Source organism: Phoenix dactylifera, unplaced genomic scaffold (genome assembly GCF_009389715.1).
Source record: "Phoenix dactylifera cultivar Barhee BC4 unplaced genomic scaffold, palm_55x_up_171113_PBpolish2nd_filt_p 000092F, whole genome shotgun sequence".
NCBI lineage: Eukaryota > Viridiplantae > Streptophyta > Magnoliopsida > Arecales > Arecaceae > Phoenix > Phoenix dactylifera.
Window position 1 is genome coordinate 262,535 of NW_024067680.1, and position 27,741 is coordinate 290,275.

The following is a 27,741-nucleotide window of genomic DNA, read 5'->3' on the forward strand; positions in this document are numbered from 1 at the left end:
ACTCAATGAAGGACCAAACATCATGTCAGTTAATATCCTGTGGAACTTGAGAAAAATTACACGAACAATTTGATGTAAAAAAAAAAACGATGACCTCCTCCAGCTTGGAACAGTTTAATTTTATTTATTTGTTGGTGTCTTTGGAAAGAAAGCAACAAGAGGATACTTCAATTTGAAGTGGTATCGGCAAATCTTCCTCCTCTTCTTCTTCTTCTTCTTCTTCTTCTTCTTCTTCTTCTTACGCTAAAACGGGCATTTCATATAACATGGGTACAAATACACCCAATAGAATCTGCAAACAAAAGGTTCTGGAATGCACCAGGCAAGTCATTCTCTCTAACTCATAGGGTGCCTCCTGAGTGGCTCGCGATATACGCCGCTACTCAATCCGCTGCCCTATTAGCCTTACGATATACGTGCATAGCCTGAAAAGTAATCACCTCCCTCACCATCAACCATATATCACGGAGCAAACGATAAACTCCTTCGTCGCTGTAAGGGCCCTTCCGGATCCAGCTGACCATCGTAGCCGAATCGCCCTCCAAGAGGATGGAGCTCGCTTGAAGTATACGTTGCACATACCACAGTCTCATTCAAGCCGCTCGTAGCTCTACCTCTGTGACCGAGGTGTCGAAGATCTGATAACCTGCTGCTGCCACCGTGCTAAAGCTCGGACCCCTAATAACAACTCCGGCCCCTCCCCTCCTGCCTCTATCCAGGACTGAACCATCAAAATTGACCTTGAGGAAACTTGGGGTTGGGGGCTCCCAGGTGAAAAACACCGTGTGAGAAGCTGCCGAAGCAGTATGGGGACCTCAGGTGTCCCGAGCTATCAGAGGTCTATGATCTGAACCTGTATGAAGAAACTCTGCTACCTGTGCCCGAGCTCGCTCCATCACGAACCATGGGGACGGACTAAGCTCGCCAAAAACTCGGACGTTCCTGGCCATCCATATCTGATAAGCTATGCAGGACGCCCTAATAGCCACAAAGCGCATCTGAGGGGAGCTAGACCAACACCGAACCTCCTCCAGAAAGCAATCCCTCCGGCTCCAAGCACCCTCCGGGATTCCGGACAGCCTCCATGTCCACCTCGCCCAAACACACTGGAATAGTGCATGATCCACTGACTTGTCCACCTCACAGTACAGGCACAAGAGAGGGATGCTAACACCACGTCGGCTCAGCACCGAACTTGTCAGCAGGCGGTCCCAGACCACCTTCTAGAGGAATAGTGCAACCCTCTGATGTAGCCCAAATCTCCATACCCAGCCACAATCCTTACCCAGTTCTGACTCCTGCTGGAGAACCCGAGAAATATCACCAACCCTAACTCTAGCCTTGCAGGTGGTGCTCCATACCCTAAATCTGGACCTATTGATCTCGGGATGGGGAGAGCCCATATCTGTTTTGCTAAGTGCTCCCCGAATAACTAACCCAGTCCGTCGTCGTTCCACTCTGCCTCCCCCGGCCTGAGGAGGTCGCACACCCGGAGCCCCGCAACCCTCTCACCACTGATCATCGTCGGCCACAAACTCAACGGAAGTGCATCTATCCATGGGTCCTCCATCACATCAATGCTCCGTCTGTCACTAATCAACCATATGGAATGTGCCAGGGCCATAGGCAAATACCTCCCAACCTCCCGCCACATAAAGGAGCTCCTCCGGCTGCCCACCACTTGGTCAGCTGAGCCTACCCAACCATATCTCGTTATCATGACCAGACTCCAGAGTCCATATGGCTCCAGAATGATCTGCACTGCCCGCCGCGCCAGAAGTGCCTCTCGTCTCGCCAGAAGTGACTGCACCCCCAAACTACCCTCGCTTAGTGACAGTCAAACTCTCTTCCAGGCTACTAGATGTATCACGTGGCCTCTCCCAAAGAAGCCCCACAGAAAGCTGCGCATGAGCCGCTCTATCCCCACCAGCACCGTCTTCGACACAACAGTATGGGCCATAAGGTAAACAGGCATGGAACAAAGAACTGACTTGACCAGCGTCAACTTGCCCATCATAGAGAGTTATGAGGCCCTCCAACCCTCAAGCCTGCTTTGCACCAAAGTGGAGCACTCCGCCATCTGCAACCTTCTCCCTATGATGAGGACTCCAACGTAGTCTAGTGCCCCCTCTTGCTCCTGCATCCCCAATATAGCCCTAATCTCCTGTCCCACCCTCCGCTCCGTGCTCGGACTGAAATGTATAGATAACTTCTGGGATTGATTCTCTGCCCGGACGCTGCACAATACTCAGTCACACCCTCTGGAAGGCCCGTGCATCCCTTGCCCTCGTCCTGGCAAGCAACAGGCAGTCATCGGCAAATCTTCTTCCTTCACAAAGATTGGACCTCTGTTGGCTCTAACACCCTTTTGAAATCTCCCTCTTGCCTCTTGTCCTTAATTCTTGCCCATCTTTCTAAATTACACCTCATTACCACCTACCTCTCTCTCTCTCTCTATCTATCTCTCTCTCTATCTCTATCTATCTATCTATCTATCTATCTATCTCCTTCATATAATCACAATCTTCCCTGCCATGTAACCTCTTTCTCTTTTTACTTACTAACAATATTTTGAGGTTAGGACGCCTTAACTCTTTTCTTAAGAAAAAATTTTGATGACATTTTTGGTGAGATGATAAAATTTCAAAAATTCTAAGAAAGTTGATTAGATCTTAATATATGGATTTTGCTAAAAAAAAAAATTTGCTTTGGCTAGAAAAGATTGCTATTGATTCCATAAAGGATATTTTTTATTGGACTTTGCTAAACCATTATACCCCATGTCTAAAATAAATGGACATATTTAGCTCATAGCTGCATACATATGGCTAACAGATATACACACAATATGATTGATGTGATGGAAAGGGTACGTATATAGTACACGACTAAATTTTCTTCTTATAGTATTCATGAAGGAATGAGTATGATACAACAAAATCCAAAATAGACTGTCTCTTGGAATTAAATGAACAAGTAACTAATGAATGTGTCTTATGTAACAACCCAGGATCTCACCCAAAATGGCTAGCCGGAAGGTATTATTTGGGTTCTTTGATTCAGTATAAGTACCCAAGATCTACCCAGCGAATAACCGATGTAAGACTAAACACACGTCTGCACGGGTCCTCACATACTCCCCCGTTCAAGCCCTGACGTCCTCGTAAGGCTAAGGGTTCAAATCCATTCAAATCTAATCACAAACACCACGATTAGTTCGTAGTCAGCCCCAATGGATCCGTGCTGCAGTATTCCCTAGTCCACATAGGTTTTGGGCCGGGTCCGCTCTGATACCATTTGTAACAACCCAGGACCTCACCCAAATGGCTAGCCGGAAGGTATTATTTGGGTTCCTTGATTCTGTATAAGTACCCAAGATCTACCCAGCAAATAACCGATGTAAGACTAAACAAATGCCTGCACGGGTCCTCACACTTATAACTCCAACAATGAAAATAAAGTGAACCTTTTCTAGCAAGAATCCTTTTACAAATTCAGAGCCATTTTTTTCCACATAACTTAAATTTTGGAATTCTGTATTTTTGTGCTATCCCCCTCTTCATAGGAAAATTATACCCTACACTAAGTGTACCATATCAACAGTGCACCATGCCAATCAGATTTCACCTTCCTACAAGCCTCATTCATCATGTGGCTCGTCTTGGATTGTCGTCCCCTTATCTCATCTCGGACTGTTCCTATGGGGCACTTGGTGTCATGTATAATCTATCTTGTTGATAAGTTAAAAAAAGTTATAATTGTTACGTAGACAAGATGTGGATTTCTTTTTTTTAATTTTTACAAGCACTCAATCTATTACATTGTGGAATAGTCCTCTCCGCTTGTATAAATCATCACTTAATAAGGAAAGCAATGCACCGCTGGGATGCTATTGTTGGTGGATAGAGATGTGGTTTGGATGACCAGAAATGATAAATTAGACACTTCATGGAAATCATGTTCTTAGATTTAGAATTGGAGCTCTTCCTAATTCATATATTTATGTCTGGATTAATAGGACAGCCACACATTTAGCACCACCTTCTGCATACCTTCGTGCATGTAGGATAACCAATTAAAAAAAAAAAAAAAAAGATTGATTAGTATTAAAATTCTCAATATGATAGAACACTTGTGACAATTGAAGTAAAAATGAGGAGATAAAGAATGAAACGTTTTCATGTTCCTAGAGGTTGCATGAGGGCACATAGATGCACCAACAATGGGCTGATGTCTTTTTTAAAGTCTACGAATCCACTAAAACCACAGCTCAGAAGAAAAGTCCTATAGACATATATATGGCAGATTTTTATTGCCTACAAAACACTGGGTCTCATCCAATAATAATTCATTAGAGTGATTAATTTTTTTATAAGGGAAATGAATTTTGTCATAAATTTTTGGCCCATCAAAATAAGGCAAGTTTTCAAGTAATAGGAATTTGTTTCATTTTTGTGTTATTTTTATGTTGTTGTTGTTGTTGTTGGAGCAGTACCCAGCCCTAGGTTGCATGTGTAGCACAAATATACTACTAATGATTGTGGAATTTCATGTTGTTAAGGTCAATGGATAATGAATTCTTTAGGTTTGAAACTTAGCACAAAGTTTCAACTCCAAAGGGAAGAAAAGTCAATCTAAAGAAAAAGTAGATTGTAGTCTAGAGGATGCATCTGGAACAACTAATTCTAGGGATTGTCAAAGGTTGTGAAAGAGAAGTGGGCGTTGTTAGAGAGCCTGCATGTACCAAGCTACTCAGCCACCAATGTAAGAATTTAATATAAAGTTGGTGAAGTGAGAAGCATGCTTTAGACTTCTCTTCTCTTACTTTAGTCTTGGTATATCCGATCCGAACTTTCTAAGCATGTAGTTTTGTTGTCATCATTCAATTTGCCCAACTTTCCCATCTGCCAGACTAATTGAATGACTTTACCCACCCACTATAATCAAACTATGTGGAAGTCTTCGTTTAGTTGAATACATCCTACATGGAACCTCAATCCCATAAATATTATAGCTTAGACAGTATTTTGACAACTCAATAATGTTTATTCCTCTCTCTCTCTCTCTCTCTCTCTCTCTCTCTCTCTCTCTCTCTCTCTCTCTCTCCTCGTGTGCATGTATATACATTTAAACAGATGTATAATGTTTGAGCATACACTAGTGACGACAGTGCTGATTAAACGAGCATTAATCTGAGGAGCCGAAGTGGATGTCCATCTTTGCTTGATATTTTTTGAATATGAATTAGATTGGATTAAACTTATAAGGAGTGCAGGACTAAACGACGGTCCAATCCAAATGCAACCAGATATCCACTAAACAGTAAAAAATGCAGAAAAGATATGGCCATGAACGAATGGCTTTCGGTGAAGGTACCTCCAATATGGTTATCCTACAATGGCATATATTTGCTCCCCCATGCCTTCCTAGACCACCTCGTCTTATAGTACTAACAGAAATATAAATCATGAATCACAAATTTATTCAGTCAAATATCATAGTTTTCTTCCTTTTAATGCAACCCACGTACGTAGTCTTTGTTTCAGTACCAGAATTTAAATAATCAGCTGGAGAAGGTTGGATAACTTTATAATTCAAGTTATTTGGGTGATTTCACTCATTTTGATTTTTGAAAAATTTATCTTTCATCCATTTGTTCTTGCCTATCTAACCAAATGATATTCACAACTATTCATCTCAGTTAGACTTATATTTCAGAAAGAAAATAGAATATGGCAGACAGATAAAACTATCGGAAAACGTATTCAGATTTTTCTTGTTTGAAATGGCTCGAGGACCCACCTAGAAATCTAGAATGCCAAACTGATCTACGGGACAGCTGCTTGAAGCATGCAAACAGAGTGGATGGTGCACAATTTCCAAAACCGCGTTTTGACTTGGGGAAAGTCATTGATCGATTGATTCATTCTGTCCAAATGGGATTTGTCAACCCCTTTTTCTATTATTTTTCCTCCTCTTTTCCCCACACGGGATTCTACTCACATGAGTGGGGCCGAACGCCTCTCTCTGCACCGCGCCTGTGGTTCGCTGGAACTGAGGACCACCTTACCCTGTTCTTCACGGCCTGCTCTGTATTATTTCCAGCACCGCGTCTTCTTCCTATCTTCTGCCGCTAGCTGTTCACTTTCTCATCTTCTCACCTCAGCCTGACATCATTGTTACGTAGTTCCATGCAAGCATTCCATTATATTTAGGTTTGGGCATCAACTTGACTATGTGATTATGGTCTGATTGAGAATGGCAAAAGATTTTTAGTAGCTTAGTATTAATATATCCTTCTCAAGTATATGCCATGTAGATGATAGGGGCGATGGTAATGAAAGTACCTAGCTGACCTTGCAGGCAAAGGTTGTCCTAAATAATATGCTTCAATACCTTAGAGAAGAGGATTAATTCCTAGTTCTTAGTGGTAAACTAAACAATAAGTTAATTAAATAAACTAATCATAAAAGTATGTGATTTAAAAGTTTTCTCAAAAAAAGAAGATTTAAAGAAATACAGTCTTTCTAAACATGAAGAATATCCTTTTTCGTGATTTAGCAGATTGTACTCACGTGAGATTTATATGACATGAGTACCCATTTTTACCCAAAAAAAAAAAACGAAGAATATTTAGTCCACTACTAATATGAGGCAACATCTGTTGGGACTACCGAGTTTTGATGTTTGTCCCTTCTTTCTACCATCTTTATTCATTGTTTTAGTCACCATAACTTCTTGAAAAACTTTTTTAAGCCTGATATACATCATTGGACCTTTTTAATTATTCCTGGTTATTTATTATCTTGATTTTGGTTTTTCTTAACTCAGTTATACCTTATACATTTTGTTGGCCTTTCCTATTAGCTTAAGTTTTTGAGGTCCAAACAAAAGCTCTTTCTTGATGACCATCTACAACGTGTATAATTCAGGCCATCTGAGAGAGAAAGGGATAGGACATTATGATTAATTGTCGACCATTTTCCAATCAAATTAATCGAACTTTATTTGAAATAAATTTATGTAGCATCCTAGAAAGTCACTATTAATTTAGTTTTATGAGAATGTCCAATTTGAAGGTGCCAAAAGCTACAACTTGCCAAAACAATCTTGAATAACAAGCTGTAGCAAGAATAATATATTCATCCCAATCCATTTATATGTCATCAAAATGTAGTTTGAAAGTCATTTAACTCATAGTTCTTAAACATCTCTCACTTTGTTTGTATGGAAATGAGAGCTTTAACTCTATTGCTTTCTGTGCCTTTTTTTTTTTTTCCTTTAAAACTAGTTGACATGTTTTTCCTGATTTTTTTGAGAAATAAAATATTTATGATCATTTTTGTTGAAAAAAAAATTATAACCACAGTTATTTACTCCACGTAAAAACACAAAAACATGACACATGGTTAATTTCTTAAACTCTATGATATATCCCGCCAATTGGCGCCAACCACTAACACCAGCAGCATCATTATCTTCTGAAAATAGGACGCCTGTGCATTGTTTTTAACATCCTTTAGAACTCATCTTTCAGTCATTTTTGGTGCACAATGACACATGATCACTAACATCTCATTTCATAATTCAATTTTTCTAATATTTAAAGAACCAGAATATTTGGAGAGAGAGAGAGAGAGCATACGAAGGCGTAAGCAAAAAGGCGATTGGGTGGTAGGGTACGACCCCTTCATCTTTTGGAAGACCAGATGCGACCAGGTTGCACCAAAGGTCAAAACTTTTATTAATGGGCTCGTAATGTGAGCTCCTAGTAACATCAGGATCTTCCCACCATATATACATTAGCAAAAATAAAAAATAAAGAAGAAGAAATCGATCGACCAACTTTAGGCATGATTGAAAGGGATTCTTTTGTGCCCTTGTCTAATAAAGCTTCTCTTTTGCCTGGCTCGGCATTTCTGGCAAAATAATTGACCCTGAGGAGTGAGCCTAGCACGTGTGAAATGGAACCTGTTCTTTGTAAATTGTTAGCAGTGAAGTCAACTAAGTAAAAGCATCATGTTAGGTTGGGCTCCCTCCTTAAAGTCATGCTAAGTTGTGATCCCACCGTAATTCTCCACCAAAAAGTCTAGGAGCACCATCATGCTACCTCTTGCCAACCGAGCAATAATTTTACACACCACTTTATTTTCTTCAATCTACATTCATGCAAGATTGTAAATATATATAGGACATGATCTCTGGTATAACTAGAGATATTAATCCTCATCAAAAGGACTACATAATGGATATTATTATCATATATTGTCAACCTATTTACATCAATTCACTCATGGTTAACCAACTAGGAATTCTAAGTTTCACTATAGAAAGGCTTTGGGGTGCCTTTTTTGTGCGCCCTAAAGTTGCTTGGCCTATATATTAATATTGTTAGTTATACTAATCATCTGGTGCCAGAATTTTTTACATGCACAGAACGGATGAGTCCTAAATTACTTACTCTAATTAGATGAACTACATTCTTATGAAAAATAGGGAGTTGAATCACAGGCTATTATTAGTTATGCAAAAGGTAGCAATCTAACCAATAGTACAGTTCATAGGATAAGAAACAAAAATAAGTGGTGGAAAATAGACACCGCAATAGATGATACTATAATTAGCTTGTGATTAATCCAAAAATCCTTTAATACTTACACGACTCAAAATTTTATTAAAAAAAGCTATTATATATATATATATATTATAAGTATTAAAGATTTTTTCAGTATATAATTAATGTTAAACTTTTTATTTTCTCAAGAGAATGTTAAGCTCGTTGTGAAACGTGTCATGCAAGGCAATCTTGACTAATTTGGTACACGAGAAAAGAATTGGAGGATTAGACGAAATTGGTCAAAGTTTTGTCGGTACGTGCGAGCTACGCCAGCGCATGGTTGAGAAGGAGTCGCTCTCGGGATTTGACTCCGGTGGGGCGGCCGAGCCCCGGCACGCGTGCAAGTCACGTGGGTCCCAGGTTTGACCTACGCTGCCCGGGTCACGAGCATGGCGTCAGCCGGTTCTCGCCCTTGCTAAGTATTTGATAAAGGCACGCCCATTTCTAATACATGCTCCCTCTTTCCAGCTTGCTAATTTCCATAGGAAATAATGAAGTGTGGGCTGCTGGCCTGCTAAAGGGGAAGGACATTAAAGAAAAGGGGTTGGTAGTGGAGGGAGTCGCCGGTCGAATAATTTAGAATTGAAATTTAAAATTATGAGAATAAACTTTTAAGTATTAACATAAGAATATTACTTTATCTTTCTTACCACATAAAAAAAAGCAAAAACAAGAGAATTGCTTTGCCTTCGACCTTGGCTTGTGTCATGCATCACGTTTTGTGCGCAAGCTTTGGATGTTTATGGTCAAATCCACCAGTCATAGTTGTTGAGAAGAAGAAAAGAAATAAGTTGCAGACAAAAATGACCTCCTCTTGCACAACATTGTTCATGGGGACATGCCTAAAATGTTATACAATGTGCACCAAAACAAATGGTAAAACTCAAGTGTGGTAACAATAATCCTTTATAAGCAAAGGTCTTAGAAGATTAGGGGCATGATTAAAAGATTAAATCTATGTATTGATGTAATCGAAAGAAATGGTAAGGCCCAAGATGAAGAAGGATATTTTGGTCATTTGAAAAGAATGTGACATAGATTTTATCTTGTAGTGGTCGGAAAAGTCGTTGAGAGGAAAGGAAATAGAGAATTAGCCAATGCATGAACCGAATAAACTATGATGAGATATTAACTTAGTAAGACACTCTCACATATGCAATATATATTAGATCACTTGATCTCAAAAATTTTCTGCTCTTTTGTTGGTTAGGTTCATTCCTAAAATATTTTTTTTAGGTTTTTCTAGCATCACCTTATTGATTGTAGTTCTACTAACCTTGTGTTTATACGAAAGAAGAATTAGGTTGTCGTCATTTGCTAAAAGAAGTTATGATTTAGTAAAATGCAAGGAAGCACCAAATATTTCATTAGCCATGTGTTGCCCCCTTGTTTTTGTTTAATTGGCTGGCGCTTAGTTTTTTGGGCTCCACGGAAAAAAGGAAATGAAAGAAAAAAAAAACATTATCATTCACGCCCCATAAAGAATTTTTTTTTATATTCTTCTATTTTTACTGTTAAATATATGTCAAAGCTTCATTGCCTTTTTTTTTTTTTTTTTTTTTTTTTTTTTTTGTTGTAGTTGCATAATGCATGCTTGCTAAACCCCAATCAGCCGCTGACACAACCACGAAAATACTTCAACAACAAGCTACCTAGCACCATCGGTCCTAGGGCATAAATAATTAATTTACTAGGTTTCTTTCTCCTTAAACAACTATATATTCAAGTCTAGGATAACCATCCTTGAAATTTTGTATAAAGTGGCCACCTGTACTTAGAAGAGAATAATAGTAGTTTATGAAAGAAAAGCAAGTTACGAATTGTCCTAGAGGTGGTAAAGGAGTAACCAGAGAATTTGCACAATCTTAAGAAATATGAATTCTAGTAGTAAAAGATGGTATGTTTGTGAGGATCCGTGCGGGCGTATGTTTAGTCCCACATTGGTTATTCGCTGGATAGATCTTGAGTACTTACACAGGATCAAGGAACCTAAATAATACCTTCCGGTTAGCTATTTTGGGTGAGGTCCTGGGTTGTTACAAATGGTATCAGAGCGGACCGGCCCATAACCTATGTGAACTAGGGGAAACTGCAGCACGAATCCATTGGGGCTGACCATGGGCCAATCATGGTGTTTGTGATTAGATTTGAATAGATTTAAACCCTTAGCCTGACGAGGACGTCAGGGCTTGAATGGAGGGAGTATGTGAGGACCCGTGCGGGCGTGTGTTTAATCCCACATCGATTATTCGCTGAGTAGATCTTGAGTACTTATACAGGATCAAGGAACCCAAATAATACCTTCCGGCTAGCCATTTTGGGTGAGGTCCTGGGTTGTTGCAAATGGTATCAGAGCGGACCCGGCCCATAACCTATGTGGATTAGGGGACACTACAGCACGGATCCATTGGGGCTGACCATGGGCTAATCATGGTATTTGTGATTAGATTTGAATAGATTTGAATCCTTAGCCTGACGAGGACGTCAGGGCTTGAACGGAGGGAGTATGTGAGGACCCGTGCGGGCGTGTGTTTAGTCCCACATCGGTTATTCGCTGGGTATATCTTGAGTACTTATATAGGATCAATGAACCCAAATAATACTTTTCGATTAACCATTTTGGATGAGGTCCAGGGTTGTTACAATATTAGAAACCTTCAACTAAATTACTCGATTGCAAAGCTGACGGTACAACTTCTTGTGACGCATGCATGGAAGTGGCAGTAAAATTGCTTGAACTTTAGGGCAAGGTGGACAAGAAGGGAAAAAGAAAAAAAGAAGAAAAAGAAAAACCTAGAGATAAGTGGAAGAAATGATATTTTCCCATGATAAGATGGATCTAATCGTCTGTCTGCTTTTCTAACATGGCAAATCTTAAACCGGAACCTGTTCCTCCAACGCTATCCACATTTCCCCACGGTTTATATAAAGCTAAGCACCACCAACGCAAATTCTAGTCATTCCATCACAGCTAACAACCAATAAGACCTCCCAACGCGAGAGAGAGAGAGAGAGAGAGAGAGAGAGCCATGGCAGAAGAATTCCAGAGAGGGATCTGTAGTAGTAGTAGCTGGTGGAGCACCGCAAGGACCAGCAGCTTCGATGGCCCGATGTTATCGACATCAGTCTCATGCTCGACGGAGCTCACCGGCATCGGTGGGAGCGTCAATTGGGCGGTGCCTGCTGACATGGTGGAGGTCAAGTCGAGGTCCTCCGACGAGTCACCAGGATCAGTCTCAAACAGCTCTATAACCTTCCAAGACACCCACAAACCCCAAGCCTCCGATCAATTGGTCGCTGACCCAATAATGGATTCCACGTTACAAATACCAGGTTTTGGCCTCTCCTCCCCATCAATCAATTGGCATCAACCTTTGTTGTAAGTATTCCCTTATTTCTCTCATTCTTTGGATCATTTATCATTTTATATATCAGCCTGTGGACTTTTTTTGATGTCTAAATCTGTATCTTATGATAAATTGATGTAGCACAACTAGTGGAAGATCTGAGACAAATTTACATGCCTTGCTCCAAGAGGGCATGAACTCAAGACCCAATCTTCAACAAGAACCGGCGATCGAATCCAATCAAACTCATATGAATGTTGAAAGTTCCTCATTCAACCTTTTAAAGGACTTGAATCAAGGGCTAATGCAAGACAAACATCACTATAGCTCCAGCATTAATAGCTACCCACTCTTTCCGGCATCGTTTGGATTACCTCCAACGCTGCTACAAGGTCTCTTGGGGCCCGGAATGAAACCTCAGCAGCCTTTTAACAATCAGCAGATGGATTCTCCGATGAGTTATCAGGGTGGCTTGAACGAGTCGTTGCAATCTCAAGTGGCTAAATTGCCACAGTTCAATATGGCCTTGCCAATGAAGCAGCAACTCCATTTCGCCAACAATACTCCCTTCTGGAATCCCTCAGCTACTGCCACAACTGAAACAACCTCTAACCTTTACTCTTCGACACCAACTCAGATAGCCCCACATGCCTTCAAGGGAAAAACAAATTGCAGTAAACTTTTGGTGAAGGTTAGTGTTGCCATCAGACCCTTGGACGGGCAAATGTTTATTTCTTGTTCAGATAATTAGGCTTGTTGTGGTCTGAATGGGGTTTTCTTGATTATATGTAGTCTAATTCAGAGGGAGTTGGGGATTCTAGCTCGAACGCAATGAAGAAAAGTGGCAATGAACCAGCATTCAAGAAGCCAAGGATAGAGACACCATCTCCATTGCCAACTTTTAAGGTACGATCGGATTCTATTTTAGATCTTAATCAATGGAGATCTGATGCACTCTCTTTTCTTCACTATGTGAACTTTGATAAGAGCTTTAAGTTATTATTGCACCAGGTCAGGAAAGAGAAGCTAGGGGACAGGGTCACTGCATTACAGCAGCTGGTTTCGCCTTTTGGAAAGGTGAGGCCTTTGATTTCCCTTTCCCCCGATGAGTAGAGCTCGAAGTTTTTCGTTAGGTTTTTGTATAAGCATTGTTATCGCCTTTATAACTGAATTCCATTTTTTTTCCAGACCGATACTGCATCCGTTCTCCACGAGGCCATTGATTACATCAAGTTTCTTCATGAACAAGTTGGTGTAAGTCTCTCCTTGGACACCTTGTTATCAAGCAGCAGGACTTTACTAGCTCTATTCTTGTACAAGAGAGAAACTCTATTCACTGATACTTTTATATCATTGCAGGTTCTCAGTGCTCCATATTTGAAGAATGGCCATCAAATCCAACACTCGCAGGTAATTTAAGTGTTCATTTAATGAAGAAATATTTTTCCAATTAGCTTTATTATCTTTTCAAGGAGTGAATGCAATATCCTGAGTTTAAGCTGCACAATGAACTGTTTAGGATTGGGTTTTATATGCAGAATTTGGATAAAACAAGGGATGGAGAAGGATCAAAGCTCGACCTCAAAAGCCGAGGGCTTTGCCTTGTGCCGTTATCCAGCACGTTTGCAGTGGCAAGCGAGACTCCAGTTGATTTCTGGACTCCAACCTTTGGAGGAACATATCGGTAAGGTAAAAGCTAGCCTGTTGAGGAGGAACAACAGAGTATTCTCTTCTATAAATAGCATGCTGTTAACACAAAGGAATGTAGGGAATGATAGATTAGGAGAAGAAGGATGTAGCCCATAACTCCATATGACATTTAGTGGTGAGGGAGAAAAGAGGAAGGAAAGCAAAAGGAGATGGCCCATTACAGACAAGGTATGTTGGGACAGCTCTAAGGGGAATGATGTAAGGCTGGCCATAGAGTTGAGAGCTCTGGAAGAGAATAATTCAGTGTTGTATTATATTTAGTGGTGGGATATTGGAATGGGAACAGGTGCCAAATGTGGCAGGGAATGTGGGATTAGTTTAGGGTGTGGGGACATTGTTGTCAATTTCTGAGTTTAGCACCAGGGAGTGGACACAGGTGAAGAAGGGGCAGAGAAGTGGGTCTTGTTCCAGTATGGTGTTTGTATATTGTATAAACTTTAAAGGTTGCCACCACCTTTCTTTTTTATAAAAATAATAACATTAACAAGAAATCATTTGAGTTCCAGAGTAGGACGTACAGGTTTGTGGTCTTTTTGTTCTGGGATATAACTTTTTCAGTTAATTTAAATGTTGTGGGTATGGTAAGTGGAAGTCAGAGGGAGGCCCATTAGCTCTCTCTCTCTCTCTCTCTCTCTCTCTCTCTTCTTGAATATTTAGGCATGGAAGGGTGGGGAATGCTTCAATCTCTGTTGCATGATAATATTCCCAAGTATTGATTATCCCTCTCAAAACTTCTCTTAATCTATGTTTTCTTTGTTAAATGAGATCTGCAGTACTGCATCAAAGAAATAATAGAAAGAAAGAAAAGGAAGAGAAGAATAGACATCCGCAGCCAGCTAAGTATACTTACATAGTCCTCTAACTAATAGATGTTAATTGGGTAGTTGTTGGGTTAGAATGTGAAGTACACAAGATGAGAGAAAAAGTAATTTCTTCAAGCTTAGATGAAAAAATGTAAAGCTATAGTTTTTGTCTGGAAGTATGTTCGTTTTTTGGGTTGTAATGCAGTTGGAGGGTTTAATGGCTTTACAGATCTATTAACTTGGTTCGAAGAAGAAAATACCAAATACTTCAGCTTTTATCTTGGCACCACTAACAAGTAGGTGCTTTCCCTTTTCTTTTGCGTAAATTACTATCTATTAGGTTGATACCTTATCTGAAAGCTGATAATGTGTTACTATGGTGCTGTTGCGGGAAAAATTTGGAGCATCCATGCTGATGGTGTCTAGAGGTCATCTAATGGAACTAGTGTCAAGAAGGAAGACATGGATGGAAAGGGAATGGACGAAGTAGTGGAAGTAGGTTTGAGGAACGCCCCTCGGATTTGTTTTTCCTTCATATGATTCCTAAATATCAGTACTTCACAAGAAACGGGAAAAAGTAGGCCTCTCAGAAAATGCAACCTAAGCATTCGCTTGTGCAACAAAATCTTTTTTTCCATGAATTTAGAAGAAGCTTAGGAATTTCATGTGTAAACATTTTAGTGCCTGCAACCTTTCCCCCATCTTTTGAAGCAAGTAATGCCCACAACCTTAGACATCTCTTAGAAAACCTGGTCACACAGTTATTCTCCAAAATTATAAGAGAAAAAGTATCATATGATAAGTAAAGAAAAATTGTTAAAGGACTCCGCCATGGCATCTGTTAATGTGCTTTCTTTAATTATTAAAGAGCTTTTTGCCCTTTCTCAGTAGCATACAATATTGTTTCTCCATTGCATATACGAAAAAAAATTATACTAGGAAGCAAAATGTGTTTGTGAGTTGTGAAATGAAAAGGAAAAGGATCATAGAAAATCAAGGTTCCTCATCCTTAAACAATGCATCAAACCTGCAATAAGATTTTGACAAATTGTTTAAGATAATGAGGGCATTTTCTTTGTGAACTTTGGGGAGCACTTGCCCGACGCCATCTCCTCATAAAGTATGGATAGAGATTTGCAGACTCTGAATATGGCCCAAGCCCTCCAAGAATAATGGCTGCTCTAAATTTGCTATTTATTTTTCTCGAAAAATCATCATCACCACCATCACATCATCATATACGTAAAAAAACCATGTGATTCAGGATAGAAGAAGGAGGAGAGAGAGAAAGGAGAAGAAGAGGAGGAGAAAGGAAGATGAAGGGGGAGAGGAAGAAGGAATTCACAATATCCTATAATCTTAATAATTTGAATTGTGCTCTCAATTGATATATTAATGGGTTTATATAGACAACCCAAAACCTTAATATGAGTGCATAAAAATAAAATTCTAGAATCCAAATAAAATTTTAGAATCCAAATAGAATAAAATTTTTTAATTTTAAAATAAAATAATTTTTTTTAATTTTTATATTTGTGCCTAACATTAATGCTAGATTCTTTATTAATGGACGGTCCTCCATCACCATGCTAATATATTTCATGAAAAATCAGTTACGGCCATTTCAAGATGGAATTCTACACTTTTGAACATAATTAAATTACAACATCTAGAGTTTTTAAAACGTAAAATATCAATTGTTTATGAGGTTTCCTAGATAAGTAGATAGCTACAAAAATGTTGTACATATTTTAATTGATTTATGGTCTATAATCATCCAAATCAATTGGATTTTGGTTTGCATGTACTTGAAGATTTGTAGATCTAGATTAACATTTTGCATTCTAAAATTATATAGCTTGCAATAGTTTATGAACTCAATTTGTGATCACTATTATCAATTTGTGATCACTTGAAAAAACTCCACAACAGTTCACTTTTTATTTTTGTACAAATTTAGATATCATGCATCATGATCAATAATTTGAATTTCATATTAAAATGGTTATCATTGTTTTTGCTTGGAAAGCATTTGCTTGGTGCACATATAATGCAAGCTGGGACCACAAGGAACTAAGCAAAAATTAAAATTTGATTCAAGAAAACTTTCTTGAAGTATTGAATATTTTTCTATAATCAACAGTCCAGCCAGATAAATGAAATGATCATGTATTTTTATGGTGAAAATATCCAAGATTCAAAGTTATATCATTTTTTGAGAAATGAGTGGGAGAATGGGGGTCATCCCACAAAATTCAACTTTGTATCCCCTAAATTTTGCTGCTATGTTGCACAAGAATTGTCCATTTATTCCATGCCAAGATTGATCTTGATTATCACAGCTAGATAAATGGTCATCTTAATGGAGTTCTCTGGATGTTAACGAAGCTAATATTCGGTTACACACAGACACATGCATTTATGTCCATACATATGTACGTACATGTATGTTATGATCCCCCTAAATTAAAATAGAGTAACTTAAAGGTATTCAAATGCTGTTAGCAGTATGTCTGGATTTCTTACAACATTTTATAGAAATGCCAAGAGGTGCTAGGTCCAACCTAGCTAGGGCACAATCTAGAAGGAGCATATGTTCTTTAAAATGAATTACTTGCATAATTCCCCTTACAACTCATATCATCGTTTTTCAGCATTTCCTAGAAGTTCATCATGCGTATCTACCTAAGTTCTTACTGCTCCAGTCCTTATTTTTTAATGCTTGCAGGTGCAAGGTCTAAGATGTTAAAAAAGGACAAGTCGTATTGGGACAAATACTAAACCACGCTGCTCATGGAAGACAAGCCTAAGTTTTGCTGACTAATTATTCTACTGACATGGGCTTTTGGAGGTTCCAGATTAGCTGGAATAAAACCTTGTTACTGAATAGAAATCAGTTTTTAAGTATCACCTAGCTTAATAGGATGGAAAAAGTTCTATTATCATCTTTTGCATTCAGTATGTCTATCTGTGGATTTGTACGTACGCATGCATGCATGGGAGTGAGTATTTTAATCAAACGGGAGGAGGAGAAACCTAAGTAGAGCGTACTAGAGCCTCATTCATTTTGGAGAAGAAGGATGTCTTAGTACCGTTGGAGTTTTAACTTTAAAAAAATAATTTTAAAAAATAAATATACTAATTTGATTTTCTAAATTTTAAATAGTTTAAAAATTTTAAAACTCTTATCTATTTTTTCAGATGTTTCTTTCAGAAGAGTTGCGATAACATTGGTTTGCGATGTTTCTAAAACATTGCTTCTTCGGAAATACTGCACCATTTCGGTCACCAGGCAGATTCTAAAAATAGGCTATGCATGGATCCAATATTTTAAAATACTCAATCCACATTACTACTTCTCTGCTTCTTTAGGTGAAACAAAGAATTTATCTCTTTTTTCTTGTTCTCTTCCTTCGAATCTTTTTTTAAAATTTTCTTTTCATCTGGGCAACTGAAAGAGTCGATCGAGTTAAGCCTCCTCAGTGATTGTACTCGTTAAAGGAGGATCGAGTTGAGCCGGATTGTTGTACCTTGGGGACAAAATCGCCATAGACCTACTTGTAGGGGCGAATCATGTTTTTAGAACAGTGTATATCATATGCTTTGATCTAGACAAGCTTTAATTTTTCAACCTTCTGATTTTATTCGAGTAGATTATTTTTTTATAATATTTATATAAATAAAAATATAGTAGTTTCTAGGAACAATTACACCAATTCGGGAATATCGATCTAATGCTAAAGCTCAAGTGGATGGAGCCCCATATCGATCTTAGGTTGAATGATATCCGGAAAGAGGTCAGCAAACCTGGTTTAACCTTGATATTAAGGGCTTAAAAAATGGCGTATATATTTCTAGTCCACGAAGGATGATGCACATGGGACAAGACCTGGAGCAAATTATATATAGCTGGTTTCCCGCACTACAAGAAAAAGGGGAATTAGCGACGCTTTTTAAGGTCTTTTCCGACGCTTATAAGGGTCGGTAAAGGTCCGTCCGACGCTATCAAAAGCGTCGCTGAAGCGTCGGCGATACATGAGTGGAAAAAGTTTTTCTCGACGCTTTGGGAAAGCATTGTAAAAGATCGGTTTTTAGCGACGCTTTCTAGAAGCGTCGCTAAAAGCCTCAAATTTTTTTTAAAAAAATAATTTTCTTCAGAAGATGAGCCGCCGGTGAGGACGAAGACGAGTCGGAGCTCGATCCCTCAGCGGCTGCCCTAACCTCGGCGTCGAAGCCATGAAAGTGGGTTACTCGGGAGGCTGCAACTCACCATGTGATTGTTATCAAGAAACCACAAGAACCACAACTCACCATGGATTATTCGGGAGGCTGCAACACTAGAGTCTCCTTTTTGCCGCCTCTCTCCCACTACAACCACCGCCGCTGCTCGCGTCTCCTTCCCGCGCTCGAAGGCCCTCCTCCGCCTGATTCAATCATGGCCGAGCAAACCAAGAAAGCATTTCTGAAGCAACCGAAGGTGTTTCTCTGCTCAAAGAAGGCTGGGAAGGGAAAGAGGCTTGTTAATGGGAAAGATGAATCTTCTTTCCAAACACTATCATAAGAAATCTAGAACGAAGAACAAAAACAGGTTGCTCACCCAAAAGGAGGAAGGCCCCAGTGATGGCGGCATCTCGAAGAGTACCACACGAACCCTGTGGACGGTTCCAATGACGACCTTGGAGCTGTCGCCGAAGTACGCCCTCTTCCTGACGGAGTTGTCGAGGCCAACAGCACCGTCGGCGAAGCTCCGGGGGGAGCGGGCGGCCGGAGGGTCGGCGGGGTCGCCAGCGACGAAGAGGGAGAGCTTGAGGAGGGAGGAGTCGGGCATGGCGGCTGGGACTGAGAGGGAAGAGATCTAACGATGAGAGGAGGAGAGGAGAGGAGAGATTTTAAGGGATTGAGGTCGGCGCAGGGGTATGAGAGGAGGAGAGGAGAGGAGAGGTTTTAAGGGATTGGGTCGGTGCAGGGTGTAGTTAGGGCATCAATCGAGATTGTGAAGGGATTTGGCCTCCGACGACGCTTATAAGCGTCGTCTTACGTTCAGACCTTCGGCGACGCTTTTAAGCGTCGTCTTAGGTTCAGCTTTACCGACGTTTTTAAAAGCGTCGGCAAAGTTTGGCGCCGAACAAAGATTTTCCGACGCTTCCTCCTAGCATCGGAAAAAAAAGCATCGGAAAATCTAGCTTTTTCTATAGTGACATCATAATCCGACATGCATGCGGAAAACTAGACTACGGACTAGATAAATTAAACAAACAGTTGGCATCAGTGTGATTCAAACTTGTGACCACCAGCGAACCTGAGCTTTAGTTTTACATTAGCTAAGCAATTAAACCTATAAGCTTAAGATAATAGGAAAATATCGAGAATTCCTGTGTAAAAAGTTAGCCCCACATCCGATAGTAAAATCTTCCTCTCATGTATGAATACCACTTGCATCTTCTTCAGCTCCCTCTTGCATCTGAGCTACTACTCAATTCTATTCAAGTGCACCACATTAAGTCCGCGCTCAAACACAACGCCTTGCTCCATCGAGTCCATTTGCTTCATTGATTCGCTACACCACAGTCATTAAAATCTAGGAAATCACAAAGTCCAAGTGGAACAGGTCTCCATGGAAATAGGAGTCCAAACCTAATTCTTAAATTATGCAACCATAGGTAGAAACATATGCAAATAGCTAGAATGAGGTAGAAATAGAGCAGTCGAATTTGGCCATGATGGGAATAAAAAAACATACTTGTTGGAGATGGCATAGGCAAAAACAACCATATCCAACTAAGAACTATAGAGAAAATTGATCAAGCAACATCATAGATGTATCATTAATATATAACCGAGTCTATGAACGGTAACAAAGCAACAATATTTTACGTGGAAAACTCTCATACAGAAGAAAAACCATAGGGCAGGAAGAGAACTCCAGTATAAAAATCTGATGATCTCTCAAAATTTTGCCTTAGGTTTTGGGGTACATAAGACCGATCTCCCTTTCTTCCTCTCACCCTATAGTGACCTCTCTCGAAGCTTGTCTAAACTTAGGAATAGCACTAGTCTTTGCTCCCTTCTCTAACTCTTCTCCTTGCTTTGGTACAAGAACCTCTCTCTCTCTCTCTCTCTAGCAAAAGCCTAGAGCAACCCCCAATCTCTCCCTCTCTTCTCTTTTTTCTCTTTTTCCCTCACTCCACGCATGGGAGCCAAAAAAATCTCACTTTAGTTGGGAAATTCCTACCAATGTGCTGACCACCTGGCATACAATAGGCCCAAAACAATGTAGGCCTCTTTATGGGATTGAATTGGACCCATGGAACACTATAAGCCAACATGAACTTAACCCTTATCAGATACTCAAGTTGCTAGCGCACCAACATCAGTAAACTCACCCTAAGTTAGCTCCAACTAACAGGGCTACTTTCTCTACACAAGTACTCAATCTTCTACATCACCATGTAGGCTCATCCTAGATCATCTCTAGATGAGGGAGCTGCTCTACCAGCTAAAGGAGTCCATCTTCTGGTATATCACCATCAGCAATTCATCCTCACTACATAAGCCGGGCACGTGATTGACTACTACACATTCGATAGGGCTTGGCCCGATAAGACATGCAAGGACTCACTAGAATTTTTTAGAGTTTTTTTGCATGAATATCCTTCTAAAAATTCAAATTTGCATGAATACCTTTTTAAAATTTATATTTATTTTTGTACTGTCATAAAATACTGTTTTCCCCCTAATATAACGGTTATTCTAACACCATTAATAAGAACAATATTTATTTTAATTAAAAATTAAATAAAAATTTGAAATTACTTTTTGGTCTCCCATTGCGATCGCCTTATAAATAATTTTTTTTGCACATCTACCCATTAAGGATATTTTAGTCATTCTAATTTGAAACCATTAATTTTTTAACGATGTTAGATGATCTGGGTACATATGCAAAAACAAGGATAAAAAAAGACAAAATAGCAAAACAAGTGTTTTACGAAAGTATACATGCAAATATCAATTTTGGAAGGGTATTCATATAAAATTTGATAATTAGGAAGGTATTCATGCAAAAAAATTCAATTTCTTAATTCCAAAATAGATCCTCTGTGCACTATAACAAAAACTGGTAAAAGAATTAGAGCATCAATAACCTCTAACATAAAAAAATCATATTAATGATTCCTTTTTAATAATTTAAGATTAACCAAGACACTGCCTCCAAATTATCAAATGGTTGTACGCAACATTTTTCCAATACAAAAATTTAATCTAAATAAGAAAATCAAATAGACCCTAAGCTCTTGAGGATACAACTTATGATGCAATTCGCACTATTCCTTAGCATCTACAAATGACAAGAAAGTAGATAATGAACTAATAGTCTAGTAAGATACCTCTACAATGTTGGTTGGATCAAGCACATAGTATTGAAAATTTTTCAATAAATATAGATCATTGTAGATTTGTTAAAAAACATTTTACCAATTCAGGTGTTTGGCTTATAGATGTTCAACAACTTAATGGTTAACCTTCCAAAATACTAAATGAAAGCTATATTTAATATAATTATCGAGAAAGCACATTTTTATAAAATTTTCAATAATATTTATTGATAGATTTTCTCTTATTCTTTGTGATTATGGCCAAGATTAGCCCAAAGATAAAGCCTAAAACTATATTTAGGCCTGTGGTATAGGCTCGAAATTATATTTAGCCCTACAATGGAAGCCGAAAAGAAACTAATTTGAAATGCATATTGTCGGTGATCAATTCTGTTGACTAGACCCAAACCATAGTCAAAGCAGACGATAACTTCTGTCACATACTATATATAGACTTTTCAAATATTCACGAACTTTCAAACATATTTCCACTACAATAATATAATTAAACTATCTCATTTTACAAATTTTCATCACGCTAAATAAAACCAATATGTTCTTAAAATACATCACCGTATTTAAGCAGAATATTTCTCCCTTTATCCATATTTTAAAATATTTTCTTTATAGTGAATAAACATAAAATTTAGTTTCAAGCATGAAATTTCCAAAAATAATTCCATAAAGTCAATTTCAGGAACAATATTATTGCTATTTACATAGCACATATTTAAAAACCATGCATTTAAATGTATAATGATAGTAATCAGTCAAGAAGCAAATTTTAGAAACAAATTTCTAATAATAATTGTTGCAGCCAAAACCCAATCTAAAAGTCCAAGGAATGCCGATTGACCTATGCGAGAGGAAGAATGCCAATTAACCTGCATATAGAATGAAGACAAAAGGTTGCTGAAACTAATCCAACAAGAACCCTTCGGTGTTTAAGTCAGCGAAATGGTTTTGGGGACCAGCAAAGGAGAATAAGACCTGAAAGAAAAAGAGGAGAAAGTGTCGTATAGTATTGTATCCGTACTTGATATATCAAGCCTTTTTTTATAGATGTTGTTGGACCTTTGAGTCTTAATTCAAGTGAAAAACAGAATCTTGGTCTCTCGGCTTAAAAAGACTAAACCAAACTAAAGAAAGTTTTCTTCTTTTGTTTTTTTTTTATCTCAGTGCAACATATCAGCTCGCGATTGGTAGATCGGATTCGGGCTACATTAATAATATACGAAAATGTATGGTTAAAATACTAGGCTTTTAGAGGTACTTAAGATCTAGATCAATGAGATCCAGAAATTTCTCCAAAACAAAAAGGTTATACACGACCTTCTTTAAGTCTTCTCCTAGTATGAGTGCGAGAACTCTCATCTCTTTTTTCTCAAGCAAAACTGTGAAAGAACCCAAATTTCTCCCTCTCTTCTCTTCTCTCTCTTCTTCCCCTCTCCACACACGAGAGGCATCTCATTTAAGTGAGGAAACTCCTCATGGGCTGAATCCATGGGATGCAATAGGCCCAAAACAGTGCAGGCCTCCTCATGGGATTGGGGGCCCATGGAGCACAATAGGTCTGCATGAACTTAAGCCTCCCCAAAGGGCAAGACTCAATACATAGTCAGGTCTCCTCATAGGATTGGACCAAATAGCAAACAAAACCCATTATCTCCATCGATCAGGCAATTGAGCTCCGTAGTTCTATCTAATAGTTCTCTAACTCTAATCACGCAAGAGTTGACTTTTTGATCTCTGCCTCACAGAATGTCGAACAAAGCTTCCTTGTCGACAGAATGATTGACTATCTTCAAGAAGAGGCGTTCAAGAGCAGAATCACCTAGCCAACAATGCTTGCAAGATCTGACATAGGTTCCATTGCCTCCACCAAATTTCAAGCAACTCTAGAATGGAAGTGATGTCTCTTCGATACCTTTCCACATTGGAGAAGACATGAATTTTCTTTGACACTTCCCTCAACTTGAATTACTTCTGCCTCCAGTATAAGTTTCTTATCAGCCTACTCCATGGCTGCTCTTGGTCTCCAAGTGGTAAGCAATCTCCAGGTAGCACCATTTAGCAAGTACTATGTCATTCATAGATATCATGTCATGCCCTCAACCCGAGATCACAAGTCGAGGTCACTGTAACTACCGTAGACTCATAGAAAACTCTCCCTACAAGCATATAAGACATTTTATCACAAGATCATAAAGCAAACAACATAATAAATTTAAATAATTAATGTTCGAACTTTAGTTTAAATAATGAGAATCAAATTTCAATAACTCACAAAACCAATAATATTTACAAGATTTTACATCAAACTCTAGTCAAATCCTAATCTAAATTAAAGATATTAAATTCGGCCTCTAGTCACTCTTTCGATCATAATAATTCGTGCTATCTTAGTTCTTAGAATCTATAAAAATAGTAAGATATGAAATAATAAGCTAGAGAGCCTAGTAAGCAATAAATACTTTAACCATATTAATTAGGCAATGATTTAAATAATTATTTATAGAAAATAAGTATATAAAATTTATTAATTCAAAATCAAATTTCAATATGCAGCATTATCAAAATATTATGCATGCCAAATTCGATCTTTCTCAAAATTAAATTTCATTCATAAGTCAAAATTCTTTCAAATCAAGTTCATCTTGTCAACCTTGAGCTATGACTATATTTTTTCTATGGCAGGTCCTGATGCTGCGCATCTTCTTGCGATGTGCCACACATCATCTTGCGGTAAAATCCTTTATGACCATCTTTTTGCTTGTGGTATCTCGCGCACCTTTTTACGACATAAACCTTTTAGGATAAATTAAGTGCCAACATATTAGCCTTTTGACAGAGTTCTTAAACATAGTGAGGCTGAGAATTCAAAATAATCGTGTAGTTCATGTTTCAGTTCAACAAGATATAAGAAATCATGCCATATCAAAATCCATGAACGAGTTTAATATTTCTGACCATGCATCATCATAATATTCCAAATCATATTCAATTATAAAATACCGTTCATCCAATTCATGCATCATGAATAGTACAATTCAAAATTTGTTAATATAACAATCTATAATTTGTTGATAAATCTAGAAAAAAAAATTACATTACTTACTTTACAAGCGAAACCAAACTATAGGTCCAAATACTTCCAAAAATTTCTATCAGAACCTAAGACTCCCACGAGTGTGTAATTGAAATCTCTGATGAGCACCGTGAGCTAAAACTGTTGGAAGTCAACAGAAGAATAAGAAGGAACCAGCAGTGGTCTAGTGATGGTGAATAGCAAAATCTATCGGCGGTAAGGTGAAAGAAGGTGTGGGCATCTTTAAATAGCCGATGGAGGTTTTGTTTTCTAGCTCTCGTAGGAATTGAGATGGAGGAGTCCATCTCCGTCACACCCCAAATTTGTTACATAATACGACTATGCTACCGAGAGATACAACCGACGATAACACAAAGCCAACTATAACATATAACTTCCAAATCCATTTCAAACAAAATAATAAATTTCCAATTTCATTATTAAATAATAAAATAAACATTTGTCTAGACCAATCTAAACCCAAACATAAATTTCAAATGCATAATCTTTAATATTTAGAAAATTACCAAGTTACAAATCCATGACCAACTAAAGATCTAAAGATCTTCTATATAATCGCTAAGCTTTCTAGTGCGTATTCCAAACCTCGACCATCTTTCATTCCTACTGATACTACTCGTCTGAAAAAAAGGTATAGATATGTGAGTGACATAGCTCAGTAAGTAAAACTTACACTACTTTACCGGATCAAGCATAAGTTTTTCGATGTCAATGCATTATTTAAAGAAAATAATATTTATTGTAAAAATAAGCATTTCATAAGTGCAATATATTAAAAAAAAATTATAAAGTCAATTATGCATGCATAAATCATCAATATTTTATAAACATGGTTTCAAGATCATACACATAAATTTATAAATTATTCTTTTACCATTTAGTCATATCAGAATTCAAAATATTGCTCACAGATATTCATGGTACGATCACTTTATGCTCGTGATAGGGCTATATTTCGTAATCGATAAGGATTCATATTTTGTATGCCAACTTTATACTCGCTCATAGGATCGTGTTTCGTATGGATGTTAGCTCTAGGTGTCGATCTTCCTCAATTTAGGAAGGAGGGGGTCATACATAGCTTTTGAGATCTTTAGAAAACTTATGTCTTTTTCTTAAAACATACATAAATAGATGAAAAACACTAAATAATATGCTTAGATTCATACTTTATAATTAAGCTATTTTCTTAAACCATTCATGAAATTAACTAAGCATGATTTTCATTATATATATGTGCTGATTCATAATTTTAAGCAAAACATGATATCTTCACAAGCAAATTTTATGCAAAGAAAATATGATAATTTAAAAAATAAGGAGTGTAAAATCTACTTGCCTCTTTCGTCTTAGACTATCAAACTTCACTAAGCGAATCTGCTAAACCTATTTAAAAATATTGAAAGTGAAATTAATTTCTATTTAATGACTTGAAGGAAATTAAAAATAATAAGGAACAAGGTCGATTAGTTAGATGATGGCGTTTGACTGTTTCGAGTGGGGCAGGCCTAGGCGACCTAATAAATTATGGGGCACAAACTCGATCAGGGCCAACGTTGTTCAACGGGGTTCATCAATGATAGTTTTAGGGGTATTCAATGAGGTCAGGGCGATCGGTCCAGTAGATAGCCAGGGTACCAAGGCAGTTCAAGGTCTCTTTATATGGGTCAACCCATGGTCCATGGGATAGGCAATTGAGACCCTTTTACTAGGGTTCACTGGTCTTTTAGAGAGAAAAAAGAGAGAAAAGAAGGGAGAGAAAGAGAGGGATAGGCTTTCTCTCTCCTCTAGTACCCTTTTACTAAGGTTTGTAGGTCTTTTAGAGAGAGAAAGAGAGAGATGAGAGAAAATAAGAGAAGAAAGAGAGGAATGTGATTTCTCTTCTCCTCTTGGGACTTTCTTACTGGGGTTTATAGGTCTTTTAGAGAGAGAAAGAGGAAGATAAGGGAGAAAAATTAGAAAATAATAGATAGAAAGAGAGGGATGGTCTTTCTCTCTCCTCCTCCTCGTCTTCTTCATCTCTTCTTCCTTTGTTTTGTTAGAATTTGTGTTGTTAGAATTTAATGTACACAGAGTATTTAAAAATTACTTTTACAAAATTTTTTTTTTTTAAAAAAAATTTAATGCCGACGCTTATAAGCATCGGAAAAAGCAACCGGAACGTAAACTGGCACGCCTTTAACGACGCTTTTAAGCGTCGGCCTAACACCATAGTAGCCAACCTTCTCGCCGACGCTTTTAAGCGTCGGAGTATTATAAAAGGAACGACGCTTAAAAGCGTCGGCATAGACCGACGACGCTTTTTTGACGCGTCGGGTTAAACCCGATCCACGCCCACCTGCCCGACGTCTGACCCACGCTTTGTAAAGCGTGGGCTGGGAATTCGCCGACGCTTATAAGCGTCGGTAGTGGCAAAAAAAACCGCCGGGAGTTATTCCTTCTTTTGTAGTGAGAGGATGCCTTGGAAAATACTTTTGGCATGTTTGGTTGACCATGTAAAAGTGACAAATTACCAAAGTGCTTATGTTTGGTTGACCATCCACTTTTCCGAAAAAGTTATGTATAATTTCTATTATGCCCTTAATAAAAATTAAGTCTTTAATGCCTCTTTGATGCTTCTTTAATGCTGAAGGGTCTTTTTGGAAAAAAAAATAAAAATAGAGTAATTTCCGCCTCATGGGAAAGTACTTTTCCATGTTTCTCATGGGAAAGACTTTCCCATGAAATGTGGGAATCATATTCCCATGGGAATACAACTTTTCCGTCTCTCTCCTTTGAA

The 27,741-nt window shown here is 38.3% G+C and overlaps 1 protein-coding gene across 1 annotated transcript; it reads left to right on the top strand.

The window, feature by feature from the left end:
- The first annotated feature begins 11,591 nt into the window (after positions 1–11,591).
- Positions 11,592–14,165, top strand: LOC103721715 (transcription factor bHLH112-like). Its single transcript, XM_026810262.2, has 7 exons — positions 11,592–11,996; positions 12,106–12,655; positions 12,757–12,870; positions 12,976–13,041; positions 13,153–13,218; positions 13,324–13,374; positions 13,503–14,165. The coding sequence occupies exons 1-7, from the start codon at positions 11,647–11,649 to the stop codon at positions 13,650–13,652; spliced, it is 1,347 nt and encodes a 448-aa protein (XP_026666063.1). The 5' UTR covers positions 11,592–11,646; the 3' UTR covers positions 13,653–14,165.
- The last annotated feature ends 13,576 nt before the right edge of the window (positions 14,166–27,741 follow it).